The sequence below is a fragment of the Mustela nivalis genome (assembly GCF_964662115.1).
Source record: "Mustela nivalis genome assembly, chromosome: 1".
NCBI lineage: Eukaryota > Metazoa > Chordata > Mammalia > Carnivora > Mustelidae > Mustela > Mustela nivalis.
Genome location: NC_139020.1, coordinates 195,289,974 through 195,312,567, shown reverse-complemented (window position 1 = coordinate 195,312,567; position 22,594 = coordinate 195,289,974). Strand labels below are relative to the sequence as shown.

The window sequence follows — 22,594 nt, the reverse complement described above, 5'->3', positions numbered from 1 at the left end:
CCACTGACCTCCACCTCCCCCCACAGCTGAGTCTCTTGGCACCTGGGTGTGTGTGTGTATGTGTGTGTGGGTGGGTGGGGAGGGGAATCCAATCTCCCTTCCCCTCCATCTGGCCGGGTGGACAAAGGGCAGGGGGACCATCTGGTCCCGCCAGGGTGGGGGAGGGGCCTACCGTGTTGGTCCCCAGGGGCGGGGGAGGGGCGGCGCTCCGGAGACAGCAAGAGCCTGCGGGGTCTAATTGCATCACTTTATTTCACCGACCTCCACTCCGCTCTCCGTCTCCCCAACCCCCAAACCTCAGAGCAGGAAACAAGCTTGGTTGAGCAGATCCAGGCCTAATAACCTGGGGAGGTGTGGAGCACCCAGAAAGAGGAGGGAAAGCAGGGAGATCAGAAGTTACAAGGTCTGGGGCCAGCTGCAACCTGTGGGTGAATGGAGTTCGGGGCTGGCTACTCCTAAGCCTGGCAGAGCGTCTCCTACAAGGAGGGTCCCCACCTTCCTGGACAGTGGGGGGCTGCATGGTTGGGAGGGTGTGTGTGTGCCCATGTGAATGCTTGTGTGAGAGCACAAGAGTGCATGTGTGTGAACGCATGCAATGCATGCAATGCAAAGCTGTAGGTGCAGTGTGCGTGTCAGTCCAGAGTTGCCTGTACCTATGGGGTTGCTCCCGAGTGAAGGGTCGTATCTGGGAACATGGATTGCTCTCTATGAGTAAGCATGCAAGTGGGCATGGATGTATCTGTGGTCTAAGAGGCAGGAGTAGGAGGTGTGAGTGCCCTGCAGGGCAGCCCAAGGAAGAGGCTGGAGGCAGGATGGGAAGGCTGCACAGGGGAGAGGAAAGAGAGTGAGGAAACAGGAAAACCTATAGGAGAAACCCATCTAATGGATTACCCTCCACCAGATTACGTCTCTTGATTCCTGAGGCTTTTCCTCTTGATTTCACCTCCTTAGTCTGTCACTGCAAGAGAAAGAGGAAGAGGAGAAGACAGATCCTAGAGACAAGAACCCAAATAGACAGACACACCTGTTGCATGTATGTGATGAGCAGGAACCCATGGAGGGAGGAAAGAGACAGAGAGAGCCCAAGGCAGGCCAGCAGCCACCCCCATCTGCAGGGCTGGGTCTCATGCTAGCCCCTGCAGGAAATCCAGCAGCCCCGTGTGCCACTCCTCAGGTTTGTCAAGGTAGCAGGGGTGCCCTGCCCCCTCCATGACCAACACCCGGTGGTTGGGCAGCTGCTTCAGGTGCTCAAAGCTGGTCAGGCCCATGGGGTCCTGGTCTCCATATACTATAAGAGTTGAGGTCTAGAGAAATGAAAGGGAAACAGTAAACAGGGATCTACCACACCAGCCCCAACATCCTAGAGGGGGTATGCTCTAGTTCCACCACCACTTCAGTCTCTCCCTGGGGCCACCCCAAATGAAGGGGAGGGACAAGCTGGCCCCGTGGGTGGTAGGAGAGGCCCCAGTTCCTGGGAGACAGAGGCATGGATTTTTGTCTGCTCTGGCACACAGTTTAGCACAGGCCAAGGCACAGGAATCTGCTGCTAAGTAAACCAAAAGGGTAGAGTTTGGTAGTTTAGCTCCCCCAAGAAGACACCCCTCCGTTAACCTGCCCCTAGTGGAGGAAAGGCCCCAGGATGGACCCTTTCTTGCTCAGGGCAGGGGCATCTTAGCCTCCCAAATGGGGATACCTTCACACTGGCATAGTCCGCAGCATTGATTTTGTCAGTGCAGATGGGGGCCACTGGCACATAGCCCCGGAGCTGGGAGCCAGGGGCTGTGAGGAAGGGCAGGGAGTACATGCCGCTCAACGATGGGCTGATCACAACTGGAGAGCCCAGGTCCAAGGCGTCCACCACAGCTGCCAGGAAGCTGCTGGGGACCAGCTCCCCGATAGGGGCAGGGGCTGCTGCTTCCTTGGAGCGCCCCAGGCCTGCAGGGATTCAGGTGTGGGAAAGACAAGAGCATTGAATGGGGAAAATGGAAGAGACGGTCCCTTCCTCCAGGAAGCCCTCCTAGGTCAATCTCTCAGTGCCAGGTTCCAGCAGCACACTGTGTGCCCAAGTTTATTCCTACAGCAACCTAAATCTATCCTATCTGTGGCAAGCACGAGGCATTTTCCTCTATGTCTGTGCCTACCTCTCCCAGCCATAGAGTGTCCTGGAAAGGATTGGTCTCTTAAGTCCAACACAGCTGGGGCCAAGTCTCAATTTTCCACTTAACTATCTAGGCAACCTTAGGAAAGTCTCCTCACCCCTCTCTCAGCTGCTCAGTTTCCCCATCTGTTAAAAGAGACAAAAAAGTATCTGCCATTTCAGGTTGCGGTGAAAATTAAGTGAATTAACTGCTTAAGAGGCACCTGTCTCAGGGCTGGCAGGGTGGACAGGGGTGGAGGAGCTGGCTCTGCACATGTACCTTCCCTCCAATGAGTCAGGCCCCACCTACCCCCAAAAGATTAGCTCAAGACCTTCCTGGAAGATCATCAGCCCAACCCATGGTCCGAACCAATCCCATCTGGGCCTGGAGGCCCACACTTGGGCCCTGAAACCCTGCCAGCCATGGCCTGTGAGGGGAGCAGGTCAGCTCTGCTGCCCCTTCATACTCGGCTCCACGGGCTGGGGCCTACCAGTCCAGGTTATGACGGCCGTTCTGGGGCTGCTCCTGCCCTACCACTGAACCCAGTTCTGGGCTTTGTCCCTGGGATGGTGACTGGGGGCTTGGCCACCCACCAGGCCCCACCCCGCCCCCACATGTGTCAGGAGACTCAGTCTCACTCTTTAGGGCTTCCAACAGAGGCTACGGTTATGGCTCTGTCAAAAGATTTTAATTCCACTTGGCTGAGTACCGATTCTTAGGTGTTGGGTACCGATGACATATGCACGTATCTCAGTCCCTTCTCACTAGAGCCAACCCCCCAAATCTGTAGCTCTCATTACAGAGGAGGAAGCAGGCTCAGAGCCTCTCAGACACCACCCCAGGCAACCTGGCTAGAACCAGCTGGACGGTGTCCAGACCACACCCGGATAGAGACCCGAGAAACTGGAAGGGCCTTGCCGAGGGCACTGCACCCTGTCAAGGTCCTCCCAGTGCCTCAGGGCCCAGGCCTCCTTGAGGCCCCCCACAACCCCGGTCCAGAAGTTTGCCCCAGAGGTACCTGGCAGGTCCATGGCCACAGCCCGGTAGCCAGCCTGAGCCAGCCTGTGCAGCGTGCCCAGGTTCTGCCAGGTCTCGGAGGAGAAGCGGATGCCGTGCAATAGCAGAATTGAGAAGCGGGCTGCCTGCCCACCGCCTGGCCGAGCCTCCCGGAAGAAGAGGCTCTGGCCCTGCACCTGGGTGGTGCCCTCATGAAGCTCCACTCCGGCCATCACCGCCGCTGTACTGGTGGCGCACCTGCGGTCCAAGGCCAGACTGATGAGGAGCCACAGAACCCCCCTACCCAATGGGACAGAGAGGGCAGGGGTCCCTCTGGGAGCAGCAAGGGGGCGTCCAGGAGGCTGCCAGAACCCTCCACATGCTTTCAGATGAGGAAGACCGAGGTGTTATTTATGCCTCCGCCACTCAACTGTGTGGCATTGGGCCTCAGTTTCCTCTTCTGAAATAAGTGGCAATAAAACCTACCTCAAGAATGAATGAGTTAAAAAAAAAAAAAAAGAGAGAGAGAGAGAGAGAGAATTGACAAGTGAGGGTGCTTGCCCTTGAACTCAATACATGGAGCTCCCGTTATGATTATTGTCCTCATTGTTATTCTCCCTTTCTACGAATGGGGCACAATACAATACAATAGTGCTCAGCCTCCAGTGGTGGATGGGATTAAACGAGCTCCTGCATGTGAAACGCTGCACAAGGTTCCTAGCACAGAGGGAGTTCAGTTAAGTGCTCAAGCGACAGTAAGCAGCTATTTTGCTTATGGACCTCTTTCTCTTCAAGGCACTGTTACAGTTTGTAGGTTGGCACCGCAGGCCGGAGGGGGTCGGGGTTGGAGTTTAAAACCTATTTTTCAGAGGCGGAAGCTGGAACGCAGAGCTGGGAAAGGCTTTGGAGTTCCGGCCCCCGAGGAATGCGGAGTACCCCGCGCGCCACCCGCTGGGGCCCAACGCGCTGACGCACGGTCATCGGCGCCGCGGCGGCTCGCTCGACCCCCTCGGCCGACTTCGGTTCTGGCTCGCTGGGCCCGGTAAGGGGCACGCGGGAAGGTTGGGGGCAGACCCGAGGAGGGGACCTGGGGAGCCGAGATGGGAAGGGAAGGAACTTGGGCTGGGTGGGAGTAGGATTTCACTGGACAGAAGAAGAGAGGTTGGGGGGCGGGGGGCGCAGGGCCGGTACCTGGGGAGCTGCGTAGGATCGCGCAGTTAAGAGGCAGGCGAGTGCGGGTGGCGACTGCGGCCCGGGCCTGGGAAGCGGGGAAGTGGTCCGGCCTAGGGCGGAGACCAGGCCGTGCTACGGGACGCCCTCTTGTGGCCACAAGCCGTCACAGGGCCCGTCGCTGCCGCTAGATCGTTCCTGTCCTAGCAGCCTCGGTTTCCCCAAACCCCTCGGCCCCGGGTGCTCCAAGCACCTGGCTGGGTGCGGCCCCAGCAGCCTGCCCCAGATGCACACGAAGAGGCTTGCGGAGAAGGGTTCGTGCGTCCCCACCCTGCCCAGGCCCAGAGTTGTGCGCGGGCAAGCGGTGAAGCCGGACCTCCGTGAGTGTGAGATTCTATCAAAGTCCAGCCAGGTGACCTCAGCCGTTTTCACAGCGTCTCCGAACCTGTTTCTGGGCTTGCAGAATGGGTGTGATGTTGCCTTTTTGTCAGGGTGTCTGTAACAGAGGGAGTCCTACGGGCCCTGCGCTGCCTCCCTGTACCGGCCTGGCTGCCACGCCTGGCTTGGCCACATACCGCCAGCAGGCTAGGTGCCATAAAGAGCAGTGAAAGAGGCCCAGGGGCCACCCCGGGCTGTGATCGAGTACGTGTGCCTGTGTATGTGCAGGGGTGCGGGAAGCGGTTGGACTGAGACCAGGAGCCGCCAAGTAGCTATAACATCTGACATTGAACAGCGAGGCCTCCTCTCCAGACACTGTGGCTTGACCCATCTTTGTGGCTTGACCCATCTTTTGCGGCCCTTAAGACAGTCCTTATCCTTACCCCCTCTGTACAGAGACGGGCTGACCCACGATAGAGACCGCCTGGTGGGAAGAAGCCGGTGGCTCTCCCCTGGCCTTCGGACTGAGAACAATCCGGTAAAATCGGGACAGTGGGCCGGGCCTACGTGTTTTGGGGCACCGCCTAGAATGCCCCCCTCCGTGGGTTTAGGAGGCGCGGGGGCCTGCGACTGCGGACTGCGCAAGCGCGCCTCCGGGGCCGCGCTCTCTGCCGCCTGGTCCCCGCAGCCGCCGGCAGAGCGGCGGAGGCAGCGCCATGGTCGCGGCGCTGTTTGGCTGCTGGTTCCGCGTGGGCGGGGCCCGCGCTGGGGTGTCCGGCCCGGTGATCCCGGTCGGCCCGGTAAGTGTCTCCGGGGAGTGAAAGCTGCGGGGTGCCTGGGGGCGGGCCGTCCTGGCTCCGCCCCTTGCCCCTAGGGCCCTAGGGCAGAGTCCTGTGGGAGTGGCCGCTGCGGGGGGCAGCGAGTGTCCCTGTGTTAGTGTGTTTTGCGTGTGTTGCCCAGGCTTTGGTCTGCGTGCGTTCTCGGGGGTCTGGATACACGTGTGTTGATGTGGTGTGTGTCTGTTTCTACGTTCCTACGTTGAGGAGGATGTCGGTCTGTCTGTACGCCCGTGTCTGTGTATGTCTGCTGTGCGCATTTCTGTGTACGTGATTTTGAGGGTGTGTAGCTACGTGTGCGTGTGTATTTTTGAGGCTATATGTATCTGTTTGCCTGTACGTGCGTGTTTCTTGTATGCAGGAGCAGTTTGGGGATTGTGTATATATGACTGTGTGCTGGTGATTTGAGGGTCTGCATGATTTTGAAAGCGTGTGTGTCTGTGTGTGTGTGTATCCGTCTGCTTTCCTGATGGCTGGCTGTGTGGCTGGTTTTGAGGGTACGTAATTCAGGGGATCGCTTGCTCGCAGGCCAAGTGTGTCTGCCTGTACCTGCCGTGCCAGGAATAGCTTGTGCAAAAGAAAAGCTGTGGGGACAAGACTGTTTGTGTGCACGCGTGTACTCCTGTGTGTCATTGTCCACACGTATGCCAAGGACCTAAGTTGGGTACAGCCAACCCGACCCCACGCTTGTCTGGTGCATGCTGAGTTGCCTGAGTTGCCTGATTTGCAGGCTAGCTTACCCCCACCATGATCTAGTGCACCAGCTGCCTAGGTTGCCAAGGCAACAGCCAAAGTCCCGCCTCTCCCTGGCAGCAGGCTTGCCACAAGGAGAGGTCCGCGGGGATCCTCCCACCGGTAGGAGCCTAGGCTCAGGGTGCTCTGGAGGTTGCTGTTCCTGGTCAGAAGAGAACAGCGGCCTCTTCTTTCCTTAAGCTCCTGGCTCTTCACTGGCACCAGAAGGGCTGCCACTGCCCACCCACCCCGGGACTGGGAGTCTGGGGCTGGGGTCTTGGGAAACACTGTCAAAGCTCCCAGGAGAGGAGAGTGGTGCCCAATATGTTTCCAGCTGGGCCAGCACCCACTTGGCACCCAATAAAGATGTGTTCACTGGAATCTGTGAATAAGGCAGGTGTACTCCTCCTAGGCCCGAGAAATGATGACAGGACAGCCCTGGGTCAAATCCACTGTATTCCTGAAATATCACAGGAAACTTGAGAGGGATGATGCAAGGTGATCCTTTTCCCCATTTTACTGACAAGCTGAAGACACATAGCCAGGAAGTGGCAAGGCAGAGCCTCAAAGGCAGGGCTAACCCTTCTGTCTGGGTCCTGGGTCCTGATGTCTGTCCTCTGGACAGGCAAAGGACCCAGACTACAAGAGTCCATCGGGTGGGGGAGCTTTCGTCTCTCCAGCCTCCATTTCGAGGTGTACCATGTTCCTCCCTGGGCCCATTCATTCTGCTCATGCCTCAGCCTTTCTCCACCCCAGATGTTCTCCATGAGCCCTCCTCCCACTTAATATCAGCTGAGATAAAGCACTGCATATTTCCATCAATTGGAAGACACATTCTGATTTAAGCACTATTATATGCAGTGTGATAAAAAAAAAAGAAAGAAAGAACCATTTCCAAACATGCTGTCAATGAAATGGGGCTTTATACATAGTCTTTCCCCTTTTATTTTCTTTAAAAGATTTTATTTATTTGTGTGATAGAACACAAGCAGGGAGAGCTGCAGGCAGTGGGAGAAGCAGGCTTACTGCTGAACAAGGAGCCCAACACAGGGCTCCATCCTAGGACCCTGGGATCATGACCTGAGCTGAAGGCAGACACTTAACCAACTGAGCCACCCAGGCATCCCCAGTCTTTCACTTTAATGACTCTGACTACTCTGTCTACCAGCAAAGCTCCAGTTCATTCCTCACCTCCCCAGGCCCGTGGTTTCTTCCTTGGCAAGCTGAGTGTAGCCTGATGGTTAGCAGCCCAGTTCTGGGTTCAAGTCCCAGTTCCTCTACCTGCTCCTCTGCATTTTGGGCAAAACAATTTACCTCTCTGAGCCTGTTTCCTCATCTGCAAGAGAACTATAATCCTATCTGCTTCCCAGTGTTCTTATGTGGATTTGTGAGTCCTCGTATGGGAAGGGCCAAGCACAGGATCTGGCTGTCATAAGCACTGGTTTTAGCTGGCACAGTGATGATGGTGGTTATTGAGCATCTGTGTGTCTCCAGAAAGATCTCAGATGCTCCTTCTCAGGCTTCAGGGGATCTGAGCCCTTGCCCCTGCATGTGCGGAGTAGTTGGATATGAACCCTCAGTCTACGGCCATACCACCCTGAACGCGCCCGATCTCATCAGATATGAACCCTCAGACCCCTGCTCGGAGCAGGACAAAGGGCAACGGCTGAGCTCTTCCTTTGACTGAGGGCTTCTGGGTGGGGCTTGGGGGTGGGGTCCAGGGGACCTGGTGGGGACACAGCCCCAGCCTCTTCTTCCTCTCCTCTCCTCCAGACTGTGGTACAGACTTCCATGAGCCGGTCCCAGGTAGCCCTGCTGGGCCTGGGCCTGCTGCTCATGCTGCTACTGTACGTGGGGCTGCCAGGCCCCCCTGAGCAGACCTCATGGCTCTGGGGAGGCCCCAATGTCACAATCCTGGCTGGTCTCACCCCTGGCAACTCCCCCATCTTTTACCGCGAGGTGCTGCCGCTCCACCGGGCACGCAGGTGGGTGCTGACCTCAGGGTGTAGTGGAAGGACTAGGTCCAAGGGGAGTCCCTGTGTGGGATCCCAGCTCAACTCAGGGTGCTCAGGGCCTGGGAGGGCAGTGGGAAAAGCCTAGAAAGAAAGAAGGGCAGCCCACTTCCAGACCCCAAGGACACACACTCCCCTGTGTGCCCACAGGGTGGAGGTGATGCTACTCCACGGAAAGGCCTTTAACTCGCACACGTGGGAGCAGCTGGGCACACTACAGTTGCTGGCGCAGAGGGGCTACCGGGCCGTGGCCCTTGACCTCCCAGGTGAGAGCCCCCGCTCCGGGGTCTAGGGAAGCAACATTCGGCAGGCACAAGGGGGCAGCTTCCCAAGGGAGGACTTGGAGGGGTAGAAAAGCCTTACGGTATGGCTGGGTTGGGGGGGATTTGAACCCCAGCGTCTGGACAAGCAGTGGCAGGTTGTAACACAAGATGGCAATGCTAGAAGGTCTGTGTCTTTATTTTCTACCTTTGAAGCTAGAATGTGGACTGTGGCATGTCCCAGAGCATGGGAAATAGAAATAGAAATGCGACTCACTTCCCAAGAGCTTGCACAGAGAGATCTCACTGGACTTTTTATGATAAACTAGGTAGCTTTTCAGTTTTTTAGCTGTGCACATGATTTATGCTATCATTCTTATCTTTAAAAACCAAGAGAGAGTGACGTCCTCAGAGACCCATGCCAACTCCCAGCAGTCTGGGGGTGCCCAGGGGATCCCTATATAGAAAGACAGACAATATTCAGGATTGTATGGTGAGGGTAGAAACATGACTCGTGTCCTGTCGGCTTAGCAAATCTCTCTGCAGCTTGGTTTTCTCCCCCTATACCATATCTCATAGAGCAGGCCAGTCACTATGAACATCTGCCCATTCCTCCACTGGTAGATACATAAGTTGATTTAGAGTTTCCAACGTCAGTGGAAATGCTTGAGGCATGAAGCTGAAGCAACTTTGGACATGTTTCTTTGAGCGTGGAGGCAATAATTTCTATAGGGTAGCTACCAAGAATCATTATGGGTCAGAGGATGCACATTTTTAAAAAACGTTGACAAATATTACCTTACCCTCCAAAAATGCGACATGGATTTATACTCCCATCAGTCATGGATGAAAGTGCCCATTTCCCCACATCTTCCCCAACACTGTATATTGTCAGTCTTTTTAGTTTTGCCACTCTAATGAGTGAAAGATGCTTTTCTAGCGGACCTATCCTATTGCCTAAAATAGCTTCCAGGAAGTTTGGGGGTAGTGCTGACCTGTGCCTCTGCTCCTTCCCCCACTGTAGGGGGAAGGCAGAAAGTCCTGGGTTCCTTTCCAGCCTCCCTCAGCTGGTGCCTCCTGCTGTTCCCAGGTTTTGGGAACTCGGCACCTTCCAAGGAGGCAAGCACAGAGGCAGGGCGGGCAGAGCTCCTGGAGCGAGTGCTACGAGACCTGGAGGTGCACAATGCTGTCTTGGTGAGCCCCTCTCTGAGTGGCCGCTACGCCCTGCCCTTCCTCATCCGAGGCCACCACCAGCTGCGTGGATTTGTGCCCATTGCACCCGCCTCCACCCAGAACTACACCCAGGAACAATTCTGGGCCGTGAAGGTACTGGAAGGAGGGTTTCCAAAGGTCCAGCTTCCTATCCCTGGCTCCAGTCATGGGGGGGAAGGACTCAGGTCTCAGTTGGAGGACATATGGCCTCATCTGGATAGAAAGAGGTGGGGCGTTTGGGAAAGATTTCCTAAAGAGGTGGCAAGAGGGTCAGTCACCGGTCAGGCCCCAGGATCACAGCCCCTTGCCTTGCCCTGCAGACCCCGACTCTCATCCTGTATGGGGAGCTGGACCGTATCCTGGCCCGAGAGTCACTGCGGCAGCTCCGCCACCTGCCCAACCACTCTGTGGTGAAGCTGCGTGATGCAGGCCACGCCTGCTACCTCCACAAGCCGCAAGACTTCCATCTTGTCCTCCTGGCCTTCCTTGACCGCCTGCCTTGAGTTCACCCACTGACCAGGCCCCAGGCCTGGCCTGAGCTGGGAGAGTCTGGACCAGTGCCCCACCAGGGAGGCAGCCCCTGGGATTGGAGGGTGGAGGCCAGAGGGCCGGGCCTAGTCGGGACCTCTCATTTCATCTCACAGGCACAATAAAAAAAAAAAAAAAAACACATTTTGTCATGTCTGGGGAGTGGCAGGTCCTGTTTACTGGGGTTGCAGCAGATGGGGTGGGAGTGAGAGGCAGGTCCGGGACTGCTTGGGGGCTGGGAGCTGGAGGGAGGCTTCAGCAGCCCAAGATGGTCTACTTCTTAGCTAGCTGCCCTCACTACTCTGTGACTCAGTTTCCTCACCTGTAAAAACCGGGCATGATGGTAATTCCTGGCTCAAAATTTGGTTTTAAAATTGACTCAGTCTAGGTATATAGAGCACTTGGTCTCACGGGGCTTGTGGGGGTCTGGGGGAGCGGGTGTTACTGTTGTCGTGTGACCACTGGGGTTGGTAGGAAGTCCAGGGTCTAGCCGTTGTGCCAGTGAGTCAGGAATGCAGTACCTATGGCCAAAGGGAGCAGGATGTGTAGGGATAGAAGTGGGGAATGTGGTTTAACAATTAACACAGCACTGGTGGTGAACTGACAAGCCTGCTTGCCCCTGGGTATGTATGGGTCAGCAAGCAGATCAAACTTAAACCCCAGGAGGACTGGGACGGACCCCCTCCCCTTCCCTTCCCTCCCAGCCTGCCTCCTCAGAGTACAAAGGTTGAAGTCTTCAGCCCTGCCTCTCCCCACACTGACTCAGCCCCTATAGCAGGGGGCAGAACTGGCTGAGAGTACAAAGGACACCCAGACACCCAAGTGGGCAGCTACAACTGTGTGCAGCCTGGGGGTGGCCAGTGGGACACCTGTGCCTCTTTATCCTCCCTCTCTGGTGGCTGCACGAGAGCCAGGGAGCCTGGCACAGGGTCAGCCAAGAGTATGCCACATGTACGCTCTTGTGCTGCTCAGCCCCTCTCACATGATCATACAAGCCGTCTGGTTACATCTTCTCACCATGACATCCTCTGTCACACAGACGCTGCCACACCAGCCACATCTCACACTCGCGTTGTCACACACATGCACGCTGATACACACTGTTGGATTACCTCCCACAGTGGCACACTCGCATGATCTCACACGAAGTCACACATGTGCCTCTCCTCTGCCCCTTTATCCTCCGTTCCTGGCACGTGTCTGGCGGCTTCTCTGACACCGCTCTGTGCCCCCCACCCCCCGCGGCGACAGAATCCTGTGGGTACATGGAGCAGCCAGCCTTCTGGAACTTACAGGGGACAGTTATTAACCAAAAACCTGTCCACACAGGGGGCTGGGGCAATCAGCGGGGACCTGGCCTGAGGAGCTGAGACACGGAAAGAGAAGAAGTCAAGAGACTCCCGGGAGGGGACGGGGGAGTAGGCGGGGCCAGCTCTGGCAGGACTTTGTAGCGCTGTACCCCAAGAGGGGCGCCTGAGCGGGCAGATGCCCCCTCCTGTGTCAGAATCAGCTCTCCTCTCTACCCCGCCCCATCTGGAGATTGCGGGAGGTAGAGCCGTCTCCGGGCGGGACCACCCGCGGCTCGCAGACTAGTCCAGCGGGGCGGAGCCTGGGGGCGGGCTTGGCGGCGGGGCAGGCCGGGGGCGGGGCCGGCCGGGGCCTGCGGACGGCCGCCGGGGCGGAGCTGGCGGCGGCTGCGGTGGCTGACCCCGGGGAGGATCGCAGGATCCCGTAATCCGAGAGGAGGTCGGAACCTGAGGCGGGCGAAGACACCTTCGTCGTCGCGGCCGCGGGGACGTAGGTGGCCCTTGCTCGCAGTCTTCGGCCCCGCCCCGGGATCCGGTCCGGCCACGTGGTGGGCGGAGGGGGCGGTTCTGAGCCCTCGACCTCGTAGGACCCTGAGCCCTGGGCCACAGTCCCGGGCTGGCGCTGAGAAGCAGGCGCCTGCCCAAGAGCAGCAGAGAGCGAGGTGGGACCCCGGAGAGGGGTAAAGGGTCTGGGGTTATGTGGCATAAAATCCGGGCAGTCGGGAAAATTTTTTTGGAGAGTGTAGGAAGAGCCCATGTCTGGGTTCAGAACGGGCTCAGCTACTGTCTAGCTGTCTCTGAATCTCTCAGCCTCAGCCTTCTCCTCTGTCTGTAAAGTAGGCAGGCATGCAGAGGCACGAACTTCCCGGGGTTCTTTGGCGGATTCAATACGGAAATGTGTTGAAAGCGACTAGAACACCTCCTGAAATAGAATGGGGGCTCCGAAAACAGGGGGTCTTCTCCCTGTGGGACGTGCGGGGAAACGCCCTGGGGCAGGGGCGTGAGTAGATGGAGTCCACGGGGCCGCAGCGGCTGGGAGGGGTAGGTAGCCGCTCGCTTTGCCTCTAGCTCACCGCGCGCAGCGCCATGGCCAGCGAGGGTCGCGAGGGCGAGCACCCGTCCGTGACGCTCTTCCGCCAGTACCTGCGCATCCGCACGGTCCAGCCCCAGCCGGACTACGGTGAGAACGCGGCGGTTCCAGGGCCTGCGGTGGGGTCCCGGGGCGGGGACTGCCTTACACCAGACTCCAACCACTGTCACCCCGCTAAGTCCCACTCTGTTGCCTCAACTGGCACCTCCACGCCCCTAGCGGTTCCCCAGGTCAGCGGACTAGTGGCTGGTTCGGGAACAACTTCGCCTCACTGCCCCGGGTTTGAGGACGGGGAGGGGAGACCAGACAGCTCCAAGGGAAGGAGCTCCAGAAGCCTACTGGGCAGGACAAAGACCACAGCCCTTAGGAAATCAAGCTTGGAGGCTGGGAATTGTGGACATGGATCCAAACCCCTGCCCCGTATTTACCAGCTGGGGCACATGGGGTGAATCTCATGCCTGTGCACCAGTTTTCCCATCCCTAAGGAAGAGAGCAGTCACTCCTGTTTCTAACTATGGACTTCCCACCTGACATTCCACAAAGGGTCACTGACTGGCCAAAGATATCTTCTCCCTTGGAGACAGAAATGCAGGTGTCCCCGAGGGGTGTGGAACTGCAGTGTGGAGGCAGCAGCCTGTTTCAGCATCGGCTCCCCTCTCTGGATGTACCCCTAGCTTTGCCTGGGCTGGTGGGAGGTATGGGTAGGCAGAAGCAGCCCCAAGACTCTCTGTGTCCCCAGGGGCTGCCGTGGCCTTCCTTGAGGAGAGAGCGTGCCAGCTGGGCCTAGGCTGTCAGAAAGTGGAGGTGAGCCTAGGCCTGTCTTGGGGCGGGGAGGTGGCCCCGGGGCACCCGCTCACCTCCTGGTCCTCTCCAGGTAGCACCTGGCCGTGTGGTGACCATTCTGACATGGCCGGGCACCAACCCCAGACTCTCCTCTGTCTTACTCAACTCTCACACGGACGTGGTGCCTGTTTTCAAGGTGTGTGGGGCGTGGGAAGCAGTGCAGGCCTTGGGGTACACAGATGACTCAGACCCCCCATTGGACCCCAGAGAGCCTCAGGGGCTTGTCTTGAAATTGACTCCCGATCTCATAGGACATGACTATGTTCAGGCAGCCTTTGCCCAGGGGTCCGTTCTGTGCCGGGGGTAGCAGTGGGAGCAGAGATGAGGGACTGCAGTCTGCTGCACTCTCGGCCCGCTTCTGTCCCCTTCACCACCCCACTTGTCACCCCAACCCTAGGGTAGGCTTCTAGATCAGGGGCACAGTTGAACAGAGTAGATTAATGACTAAATTTGGGGCCTCTTCTCATCTCCGCCCCAGGAACACTGGAGTCATGACCCCTTTGAGGCCTTCAAGGATGCTGAGGGCTACATCTATGCCAGGGGTACCCAGGACATGAAGTGTGTCAGCATCCAGTGAGTGTCCTCCATTTCCCATCCCCCACAGTGCCCCTTCTGGCTCACTGAATTGACCCAGGGCCTGGTGTGGGTGTGATTGGAGAATCTCAATGCCAAGGAACACCTTGACCCCTTATCTTGAACAGGAATTCTCACCTTGACATGGATGGGGAGACTGAAGGACAGAGTCCCCTGCCAGGCTGTGGCAGAGCAGGCTGCAGGGGCCCAGGGCTCCAGCCTGCCCGCCCAAATATCTGGTGGCTCCCCGAGCACCTGGCTTATACCCTGTCACTGCCCCTCAGGTACCTGGAGGCTGTGAGGAGGCTGAAGGCTGAGGGCCACCATTTCCCCAGGACCATCCACATGACCTTTGTGCCAGGTAGGAGTGGCTTGGGGAGAGCCACTTTTCAGAAGTAGGAGGCTTTGGCGATAGGGACAGATCCTTCATCTCGTGTCCCTGCTGCTTTGACAGATGAGGAAGTTGGGGGTCACCAAGGCATGGAGCTGTTTGTACGGCGGCCCGAGTTCCAGGCCCTGAGGGCTGGCTTTGCCCTGGATGAAGGTGAACAGGCTGGCAGGCCCTTGAGCGGCTGGTGGGGGACAGAGAGGCTGTTAGGGGCTGGGCCACTCCACGCTCTGAATCCCCTCTCCCTCCCCAGGCCTGGCCAACCCCACTGATGCCTTCACTGTCTTTTACAGTGAGCGGAGCCCCTGGTGTGAGTATGGGCTTGGAGGGAGGGCGTCATTGTGCACTGGGATGCCAGGCCAGAAGGGGAGAGGGGCCAGAGGGGCCTCCCAAGAGTCATGCAGCATGTCGGGGCCTGAGTAGCCAGAGCCCCTCTCCACCTGGACTTCTTCCTGAGCTTCTGAGGGAAGCCCCCCATGGACAGAAACCAGCTCTACACCTTGCGTTCTAAGGAGAACAACCCTGCCAGATCAGCTTGGGATGAGGGGAAGGCTGGGGCCCGCCCCCAGGCTGGTCACTTTTCCAGCCCCTCCCATGCTGAAGACACCTCCTTCTCCCTCATCTCCCAGGGGTGCGGATCTCGAGCACTGGGAAGCCAGGCCACAGCTCACGCTTCATCGAGGACACGGCAGCAGAGAAGCTGGTGCGTGGCACACAGGGAGGGAGTTTGGGAATCCCCGAGGCTCTCTCCTGGGGCCACACTCACATCTGACCTCACACTCTCCTAGCACAAGGTGGTGAGCTCAGTCCTGGCTTTCCGGGAGAAGGAGAGGCAGAGGTGAGGCAGCCTGGGAAAGAGGATGGGGATCTCGGGGGTGGCCCTGCCAGAGAAGGGAGGCTCTTCATCTGCTGTTCCCCCTGCTGCCCCTGCCCCGCCTCCCACCGCAGGCTGCAGTCAGACCCCCACCTCAAGGCCGGGGCTGTGACCTCCGTGAACCTGACCAAGCTAGAGGGTGGCGTGGCCTATAATGTGGTACCTGCAACTATGAGCGCCAGCTTTGACTTCCGTGTGGCACCAGACGTGGACCTGAAGGTGCCCTCTCTGCCTGGGTTTGGAGTGGGGAGCCGGGTCTTCAGTCCTAGGCTGGAGGCTCAGGGAAAGCCAGAGAGGTCAGCTCATCTCCCTTCTCACAGGCTTTCGAGGAGCAGCTGCAGGGCTGGTGCCGGGCAGCTGGTGAGGGGGTCACCTTCGAGTTTGCTCAGGTATCAGCTGGGACCCATGGTCAGATGCTGTGGGAGCTGGGGAGCCTGGGCTTGCTGGGTGTGTGTCCTGGTGGCAGTGGGTGCTCGGCTACATCTGGGTGTCTGTAGCTGTGAGGGACACATTTTATTCAACAAGCAGTCATGGTGCAGATCACCGTTGAGTGCTGGGGATACCGTAGAAGTGAAATTAGACACAGTTCACGGCCTCATCGTTCTTACAGCATGAAGAGACGAAAAGACCTCAATTAAACATTTATATACTACTACTTTTATATGAGTCTGAACACACTCGGTTTAGGAAGGGGTGGGACCCCGCACTCTGAGAACCTGTAACAAGCATTTGGCCAGTCTGAGAGGTCTGGGAGAGCCAGGTCCTAGGTCTCCTAGGTCTCCTATCCTTGGTCTCTAGGAAGAAGATAGGATAGGAAAGCTGGACAGGAAGTAAGTAGATGGAGGGCAGGTCCCAGACCTGTGGCCTTTAAGGGACTGAAAGAGGGCCTGTGGCTGGACCGGCCGGCTGGCTATCTGGGTAGGTGGGTGGAAGCCGCGGTAGAAGGTGGGGCTGAGTGGGTGTGTGCCTAGGCCAGGCTCAGAGTAGCCTGTGAAGAATAGGGGAAGATGTCCAGGCCCTGTCTTGATCCTGCTATCCTGCCCCCCTTCCAGAAGTGGACGGAGCCCCGAGTGACATCTACTGATGACTCAGACCCCTGGTGGGCAGCATTTAGCGGGGCCTGCAAGGACATGTGAGCACATGGGCAGCCTTTCTCTTCCCCTTTCCTCTTTTCTCCTCCTGCCTCCCTTCCACCTTCCTTTGCCCCTTCAGTTTCTCCCTTGCCCTCTCCCCTCTCTGCCTCCTCATTCACCAGGCTCCTCTCTCCGCAGGAAGCTCACTCTGGAGCCAGAGATCTTCCCCGCTGCCACCGATAGCCGCTACCTCCGTGCGGTGAGCTGTTTGCAGTGGGTGGGCAGGGGGTGGTCCTGGATGCTGGCCCTTCTCCTCATGGCTTCTCCTTGCCGCCCTGCAGGTGGGGGTCCCGGCGCTGGGTTTCTCACCCATGAACCGCACACCTGTGCTGCTGCACGACCATGATGAACGGTTGCACGAGGCCGTGTTCCTCCGTGGGATTGACATATACACACGGCTGCTGCCTGCTCTGGCTAGTGTGCCTGCCCTGCCCAGTGATGGCTGAGTCCCAGGCTCCCCAACCTCTACCCCGGGAGCGTCCACCAGACCAGTGTCAAGGCAAGGATCCCTCTGCCCCACACTCAACAATAAAGTCTGCGTGTGGACAGGGCCAGTTCTGCAGTACTGAGAAAAAGGACATTCATGGAGCAGGGATTCTGTTATTCTCTGGGGCCATGAGATTCCCATCTTCATTTCACAGATGGTAAAACTGTGGCTCTGGGTACTTCCGTATGACCCCGTGCTGCTCTGTGCCCTACAGCACACTCATCCACTACCACCCAGCCATGTCTGTGCCCAGCATCAAGGGACCATAGTTCCTGTTCTCAGTGGCCACTACACCTTTTTCTGACTTAAAAGGTCGGGGACACCATTCTAAGGAGGAAACCAAAGCATAGCCAGGGAAACACTTCTGGCTTTCTGGGAACAACTCAGGATCCTGTGACAGGACTAGAGCTGAAGGCCAGCTGAGCCCTGCCAGATGTGGGGCGAGTAGAGGGAGAGCTGAAACGCCACAACTGCTAACATTCATCAGCCCCTCAGGATGACAGCAAGGGGGTGTAGCCCCTGCTCTGGTGTTGGGAGCATGAGTCACAGAGGAGCAGGAACTCTGGTGGACCAGGTCAGTTCATCTGAGGGTCCCTACACCTCGGGCAGGGATCAGTGTGTGCTGAGTAGCCGAGTGAGGCTTTGGTATGTCAGCCCTGCTCAGTGGGGCTCCGGGCAGGACCAAGAGTCACTATGGCTCCTCTAGCTGATGTGATCCAGTCCTGTTTGGGCCTCCGCAGGCATGGGGTGAGACGGAGGGCAAGGGTTTGACGTTCTAGTTGTGGCCAAAGGAAGTCCACAGCCGGTTCTGTGGCCTCCAGCCGCTGCTTGTGCCAGGACAGGACTTGGGCCAGCTCCATCTGCTTTGAGCCCTCCCAGCAGCCCCTGGGGGCAGGCTTCACTGAGCCCCTGTAGAAGCTCTGCTAGAATAGTTTGCCCAATGCCACATAGGTTGTAGGTAATGGGAATCAAGACTTGAGATGCAAAAACTAGGGACTTGTGCTTTCTATACAAGGGAAGTGCCATGTGGGAGCTAGAGGCTGATAGCAAGTTGGTTGTGACCTTAAGTAAGCCTAGCTGAAGCCCCTGACCTAGGTGGGGTGTGGCCTCCCTCTTCGGACTGCAGCAGGATGACAGGGGAAAGGAGTCTTCATGCCATCATGGGGACTATAACACAGGCCTTACTGGAAGCCACCCGACCTGATGACCTCAGGCTGGGCCAAACTACCTTCAGGACAGAAAACCTGATCCTGGTTCAAGACCCCACCTAACTGACAACTCTTGGTGTTGGGCGGTCACCACCCAGAGCATGCCAGGGTGACAGTCAGGAGCTAGCAGCCCAGCCCTGACTGCGCAAACTTTCTGGGGTCCCACATGGGCTGCCTGGGTCCCAGTGCTACTTCCGTCCCAGAGCTCTGCGATCTTGAGTGTTCTTCCATATGAAACAAAGAGAATACCTACTTTAGAGCAAGAGGGACCATTTATCATGGGATGTTACCTGTTGCCTCCATTTTTAAGATCTGGGAGTGTGTGCATGTGCAGGGGGTAGGGAGGGGCAGGGGAGAGCGCAGACCCCTTCCTGAGCAGGAGACCCAACTCGGGGCTTGATCCCAGAACCCTGAGATCATGACCTGAGCCTGAAATCAAGAGTCTGGATGCTTAACCACCTGAGCCAGCCAGGTGCCCCAGGAAGTGCAACCCTTTCAGAACCCCCCCCATGTGGCCAAGGCTGGTCCACATGTTACAGGACAACCATACTCAAAGACTGCTTCTGAGGACTGCATGACCAGGAAGTGATATGCTTGGCCCTTCTAAGGAAGCCTCCATGAATGCCTAGAACTCTATACCAGTTGCTTCGCTAGCTGCTCTACTCTGCAGATGAAGCAGCTGATCCAGGGGGGACAGTCAGGTCTGGCCCATTTGTGCTAGTTAAGGCGGTGCCCCCACAGCCCTGTGTCCCACAGGCCCCAGCACAACCCAGAGTGGTGGATGCTGAGTACACTAGAACAGCCTAAGTCTGGACCGCCTCAGGCCAGAGTCCAAAACTCAGCAGGGTCCTTCTCTTTATCCCCAGGGTAAACTTTAAGGCTTACCAGGGTATTTGGGACTTCTCTTTCTCCACCAGACTGCCCAAGCCAGCAGACTATGTGCCCCAGCCTCCTTAAAGCCCTCCACCATGTCTTTCACTAGGTCCTTTTCTTGTACTCCAGGGCCCCATTTCCCCCAACTCTCACCCATACTCCATACTCCATACTCCAGTCCCTGGAACACAGACACAGGCCAAATGACAGATCCTGCCGCAGGTTTATTTGTACAAATAGCACAGGAGGACACCAGCCCCATGCGGATAGAAGCCCAGGGGTCATACCAGTCCTTCTGTCCTCACACTGGCAGACAGAAGACTCTACACTGGAGCCTTTGTGGGGGCCTGGGCACCTTTGGGAGTCTGAGCTGCAGCAGGAGCAGGAGCTGGAGCTGGAGCCGGAGTCGCAGCCGAAGCCTGGGCCTTGGTTTGAGCCTTGGCCTTGGACTTTGGCCGGCAGAGCCTGAGACCCTTGGCAATGCGGGCACGAGCACGTTTCCCGAGCTTGGGGTGAGCGATGTAGGCAAGTCGACTGAGCTTGCGGCTGCCGCCCTTTGGGATCTTGGGCTTGACCTCCTTGGGCTTGACGAGGGCCTTGATAGCCTCGGCACGTGCACTCATGGCCTTGGCGTTGTTGGCCTGCATCTTCTTCAGACCCTTCTTGTTGTGCTTCTTGGCAAAGCGCATGTTCCTCAGGAACTTGGGGTCTACCTGGAAGGCAAGGCAAGGCAAAGGCTCTAAGTGCATGTGGGGCCTCAAGCCACTGCAGGTGGCCCTCTCCACACCTGTACCCAGGAGACTACGGGGCTCCAGCCAAGCCCTACTGGGGGCATAGACAGCATTACGTCAAACTTAAATGCTGAGATCTACATCCCTTACAAACTACCTGTTGAGAAACATGCACTAAACACCCAAGGCCAACACTCCACTCTGCTAATGCCACACACAGACGGTATTTTCAGGGCTACAAGCCCAGAGCCCAATGAAGCTCAAATGCAAGCGCAGAGGGAAAGAACAAACACACGAAGGCTGCTGCCTCTGCCAGACCTGCAGGGTGGAGGCTTTCCTGACACCCCTCAGGGTCACCCCCACCTCTTTAAAAGGAAGGAGTCAGTTAAGCATCAAGCCTGGTCTAACAGATATATAGCAAATGAGACTGAAAAAGAGACCAAGACGGGGAAACCGAGGTCCAGAGATTTAATGGTTCATTCCACAGACCAGAGACCAAGGGGACAGGGGAGAGATAGGACCCCGTTCCGTTTAGACCCTACAGCCTCAGCCTTCCCAGTCAATCCTTAGAACTCCTCGGCACAGCCCCAAGCCCAGCACTGACTGGGTCCGATCAAGGCCGCAGGCTGGTAGAATGCAAGGCTCTAAGAGTTACACAGCACTTCCCTTGAAGTGCTCTGGATAAGCAAGGAGGACAGTCCAACTACCCTCAGGAGGCAGGTGACACCCGACTGGGCAGTTACCACCTGGGCTGGGAAAAGTCAAGGAAAGGTTAGTTTTGGCAGGACATGAAGTGCAGGCAAAAGCTGGCTGGAGAGAGAACCTGTGGGCTTTGGTAGTCCCGGGAAGACGAGGGACAGCTACTAATGTTGCTGCTCAGCTGGAAACAGATACAGGAGAGGCTGTGGCTGTGCAACCGGGGCCAAGCGGACACCCCTCTCACTCACCCCCTTAAGAGATTCGTATCTTTGCGACCTGGGTTTCTTGATGCCGTTTCTGTGCCATTTTCGTGCTGTGAGGGGAAGCGAAGGAATTAGACCAAACAAGATTTGCTCCAGTGAGACCAGACGACATCACAGCCGGCCAGCCTGGGGAAACCATCACTTCCCAGAGCAGGTCTCCCCGAGGTCTGCACCAGCTCTTATCCCCGCTGCAAAGCCCTGGGGGCATCTCAAGAGGACCCCTGGCTTCTTCAACTGTAACCCAAACGCCATCCTGGCGAAAACAAAACCAGCCCCAGGCCCACAGCGTCCCCTTGCCCTGCCCCAGCACCACTCATCCTTGCCAGGGTCTGAAGGGACACCGAGGCCGGGCGGAGGAACTTACACTGGTTGTGCGTGGTGTGGTTCTTGGACTTGGCCATGTCTGCACCTGGGGGAGGAGAGTGGAGATCAGGGCTGGGGGGGTTCGCAGGGCTGGCTGGGCGCTGACCTGGAAGGACGTGAGGCCAGAAGCCAGGACGCTGGTGCAGCACAGAGGCCTTGAATCTGCTGCCGCTTCCCACCGGCGTCCACTTACTCAGCACGACCCGACACGGTCCCGGCTTCCAGAGCTCGGCTAAGACGGCCCTGAAACCAACCCTCCCTCACCACACTGCGTTCTACCCCAAATCCGAGTTCTCCCTCTTCCCATCCACTGCTCGAGAATCCACAAGGTCCACCCGCGCCCCACGCCCTCCGCTCCCCACAGTCATGCATCCGGCCTCCCTGTCCTTCCCGGTTTTGCGTCCGGCCGCCGGCTGGGAGCCGCGGATGGCTCCAGATACCGCGCGGCCAAGACTCACCGAAGCCCGCGGCTCCCGAAGCGCCTCGGGCCGGAAGAGAAAGGGAGAGAGGAAGGCCGCGGTGCAGCACGGGAATAGGGTCGTCGAGGCCGGAAGGTACTTCTGGAAAAGCTTCCCCCGGCGCTTGGAAGAAAAGTTCCGAAGCCCGGGACGGTACAAGCCGACGCAAAGGCGGTGCTACGAGCCTGGCTGTGCGACCTTCAGGTTTTACCTACATTCATTCCTCCTGGACCAAGCTCCTGGGACTGAGTTCTCGTGAGAGGTCCCGGAGACGAAGGGAGTCCTTGAGGGATGCGTGCTAGGCAAAGAGTGACAGATTTGTGTTCTCCCAGCCCAGGCTGCTGAGCGGAGGATGGACTGTAGGGGGCAGAGGTGAGGCAGGGGAGCTGTGACGAGGCTGGTGTCCCGCTCCACGGAGAGCGAGGGAACCTGGAACCCAGCGGGGCAGCGGGTGTGGAGGAGAGTGGATACGTACCCGGGACTTGGGATGCAGACGATCAGGGAGAGGATGGAGGCCAGAATGGCCCTTAAGTTTTGGGGCTTGGACATCTGGGTGAATGCTGGTACTGCTCACAGAAATGGGGAAGGTTGGGAGGAACAGGGCTTTTATTGTTTTGTTTCGAGGAGGCCAGTGATCCAGATGTTTCCGTTTAGATGCATTAAATCTGAGATGCCTGTTGGACATCGAAAATGAGTTAGGCTTTGCCTCCTGACAACTCTTCTCTCTTCCCCCCACAGTTCAGTCTCCACACAGCAGTGGGGGCTGAGGGCGTTGTTAAAGACACAAAGCAGATCATGTCATTGAAAGTCTTCAAAGGCCTCTCCTTGCTTTGGAAATAAACTCTTTACCTCCCCAAAGCCTGGCAACCCTCTCCTGATCATTCCCGTCTCTCCATCGAAACCCATGGGCTTTTTTTATTTCCTGCCAAACATAAATGCTTGTTCCTTTTTTTCTTTTTTTTTAAGATTTTATTTATTTATTTGGGAGAGAGAGATCATGAGCAGCGGGGAAGGAGTAGTGCAGGGAGCCTAATGCAGTGCG

At 57.4% G+C, this 22,594-nt stretch overlaps 4 protein-coding genes across 17 annotated transcripts; 2 read left to right on the top strand and 2 right to left on the bottom strand.

Moving 5' to 3' along the window:
* Window positions 1–233: 233 nt before the first annotated feature.
* On the bottom strand, window positions 234–4,433 carry ABHD14B (abhydrolase domain containing 14B). Its single transcript, XM_082701989.1, has 4 exons — window positions 4,326–4,433; window positions 3,157–3,392; window positions 1,694–1,935; window positions 234–1,304 (listed from the first exon to the last, which is right to left on the bottom strand). Exons 2-4 carry the CDS (start codon window positions 3,365–3,367, stop codon window positions 1,125–1,127), a joined length of 633 nt encoding a protein of 210 aa, XP_082558115.1. The 5' UTR covers window positions 3,368–3,392; window positions 4,326–4,433; the 3' UTR covers window positions 234–1,124.
* ABHD14A (abhydrolase domain containing 14A) lies at window positions 3,710–10,240 on the top strand. Of its 7 annotated transcripts, none has more exons than XM_082701889.1 (7): window positions 3,802–3,889; window positions 4,004–4,176; window positions 5,139–5,482; window positions 8,024–8,235; window positions 8,413–8,528; window positions 9,613–9,848; window positions 10,055–10,240. In XM_082701889.1, exons 3-7 carry the CDS (start codon window positions 5,399–5,401, stop codon window positions 10,235–10,237), a joined length of 831 nt encoding a protein of 276 aa, XP_082558015.1. In that variant the 5' UTR covers window positions 3,802–3,889; window positions 4,004–4,176; window positions 5,139–5,398; the 3' UTR covers window positions 10,238–10,240. The 7 variants fall into 7 exon arrangements, with proteins under 7 accessions (XP_082558014.1, XP_082558011.1, XP_082558012.1 ...); XM_082701891.1 differs by having other exon boundaries at window positions 3,841–3,889; window positions 5,139–7,829; window positions 7,885–8,235; XM_082701890.1 differs by lacking the exon at window positions 5,139–5,482 and having other exon boundaries at window positions 3,770–3,889.
* LOC309849363 (aminoacylase-1) lies at window positions 4,106–17,021 on the top strand. 3 transcript variants are annotated; one of them, XM_082701799.1, is made up of 15 exons: window positions 4,106–4,176; window positions 12,638–12,749; window positions 13,399–13,463; window positions 13,534–13,638; window positions 13,981–14,075; window positions 14,360–14,436; window positions 14,530–14,619; window positions 14,717–14,773; window positions 15,093–15,166; window positions 15,252–15,301; window positions 15,412–15,556; window positions 15,658–15,726; window positions 16,390–16,469; window positions 16,609–16,669; window positions 16,752–17,021. In XM_082701799.1, exons 2-15 carry the CDS (start codon window positions 12,656–12,658, stop codon window positions 16,914–16,916), a joined length of 1,227 nt encoding a protein of 408 aa, XP_082557925.1. In that variant the 5' UTR covers window positions 4,106–4,176; window positions 12,638–12,655; the 3' UTR covers window positions 16,917–17,021. The 3 variants fall into 3 exon arrangements, with proteins under 3 accessions (XP_082557925.1, XP_082557924.1, XP_082557923.1); XM_082701798.1 differs by lacking the exon at window positions 4,106–4,176 and adding an exon at window positions 11,933–12,059; XM_082701797.1 differs by lacking the exon at window positions 4,106–4,176 and adding an exon at window positions 11,957–12,231.
* Window positions 17,022–19,242: 2,221 nt separating this feature from the next.
* Window positions 19,243–22,121, bottom strand: RPL29 (ribosomal protein L29). Of its 6 annotated transcripts, XM_082702006.1 has the most exons (5): window positions 21,553–21,604; window positions 21,288–21,337; window positions 21,096–21,140; window positions 20,717–20,781; window positions 19,243–19,751 (listed from the first exon to the last, which is right to left on the bottom strand). In XM_082702006.1, exons 3-5 carry the CDS (start codon window positions 21,130–21,132, stop codon window positions 19,362–19,364), a joined length of 492 nt encoding a protein of 163 aa, XP_082558132.1. In that variant the 5' UTR covers window positions 21,133–21,140; window positions 21,288–21,337; window positions 21,553–21,604; the 3' UTR covers window positions 19,243–19,361. The 6 variants fall into 6 exon arrangements, with proteins under 6 accessions (XP_082558132.1, XP_082558130.1, XP_082558133.1 ...); XM_082702004.1 differs by lacking the exon at window positions 21,288–21,337 and having other exon boundaries at window positions 21,553–22,121; XM_082702007.1 differs by lacking the exon at window positions 21,288–21,337 and having other exon boundaries at window positions 21,096–21,134; window positions 21,553–21,859.
* Window positions 22,122–22,594: the final 473 nt, after the last annotated feature.

Coding starts and splice junctions, on each gene's coding strand:
- ABHD14B (XM_082701989.1), bottom strand. CDS start 3,367: ATGGCCGGAGTGGAGCTTCATGAGGGCACCACCCAGGTGCAGGGCCAG. Junction 1,936..3,156: donor TGTGGCCATGGACCTGCCAG/GTACCTCTGGGG, acceptor GAATCCCTGCAG/GCCTGGGGCGCTCCAAGGAA. Junction 1,305..1,693: donor CGGACTATGCCAGTGTGAAG/GTATCCCCATTT, acceptor TCATTTCTCTAG/ACCTCAACTCTTATAGTATA.
- ABHD14A (XM_082701885.1), top strand. CDS start 3,725: ATGATTATTGTCCTCATTGTTATTCTCCCTTTCTACGAATGGGGCACA. Junction 3,890..4,003: donor AGTTAAGTGCTCAAGCGACA/GTAAGCAGCTAT, acceptor CCTATTTTTCAG/AGGCGGAAGCTGGAACGCAG. Junction 5,483..9,612: donor CGGTGATCCCGGTCGGCCCG/GTAAGTGTCTCC, acceptor TGCTGTTCCCAG/GTTTTGGGAACTCGGCACCT.
- LOC309849363 (XM_082701799.1), top strand. CDS start 12,656: ATGGCCAGCGAGGGTCGCGAGGGCGAGCACCCGTCCGTGACGCTCTTC. Junction 13,639..13,980: donor ACGTGGTGCCTGTTTTCAAG/GTGTGTGGGGCG, acceptor TCTCCGCCCCAG/GAACACTGGAGTCATGACCC. Junction 16,670..16,751: donor ATAGCCGCTACCTCCGTGCG/GTGAGCTGTTTG, acceptor GCCGCCCTGCAG/GTGGGGGTCCCGGCGCTGGG.
- RPL29 (XM_082702004.1), bottom strand. CDS start 21,132: ATGGCCAAGTCCAAGAACCACACCACGCACAACCAGT. Junction 20,782..21,095: donor CCACACCACGCACAACCAGT/GTAAGTTCCTCC, acceptor TTCCCCTCACAG/CACGAAAATGGCACAGAAAC. Junction 19,752..20,716: donor GATACGAATCTCTTAAGGGG/GTGAGTGAGAGG, acceptor CTTGCCTTCCAG/GTAGACCCCAAGTTCCTGAG.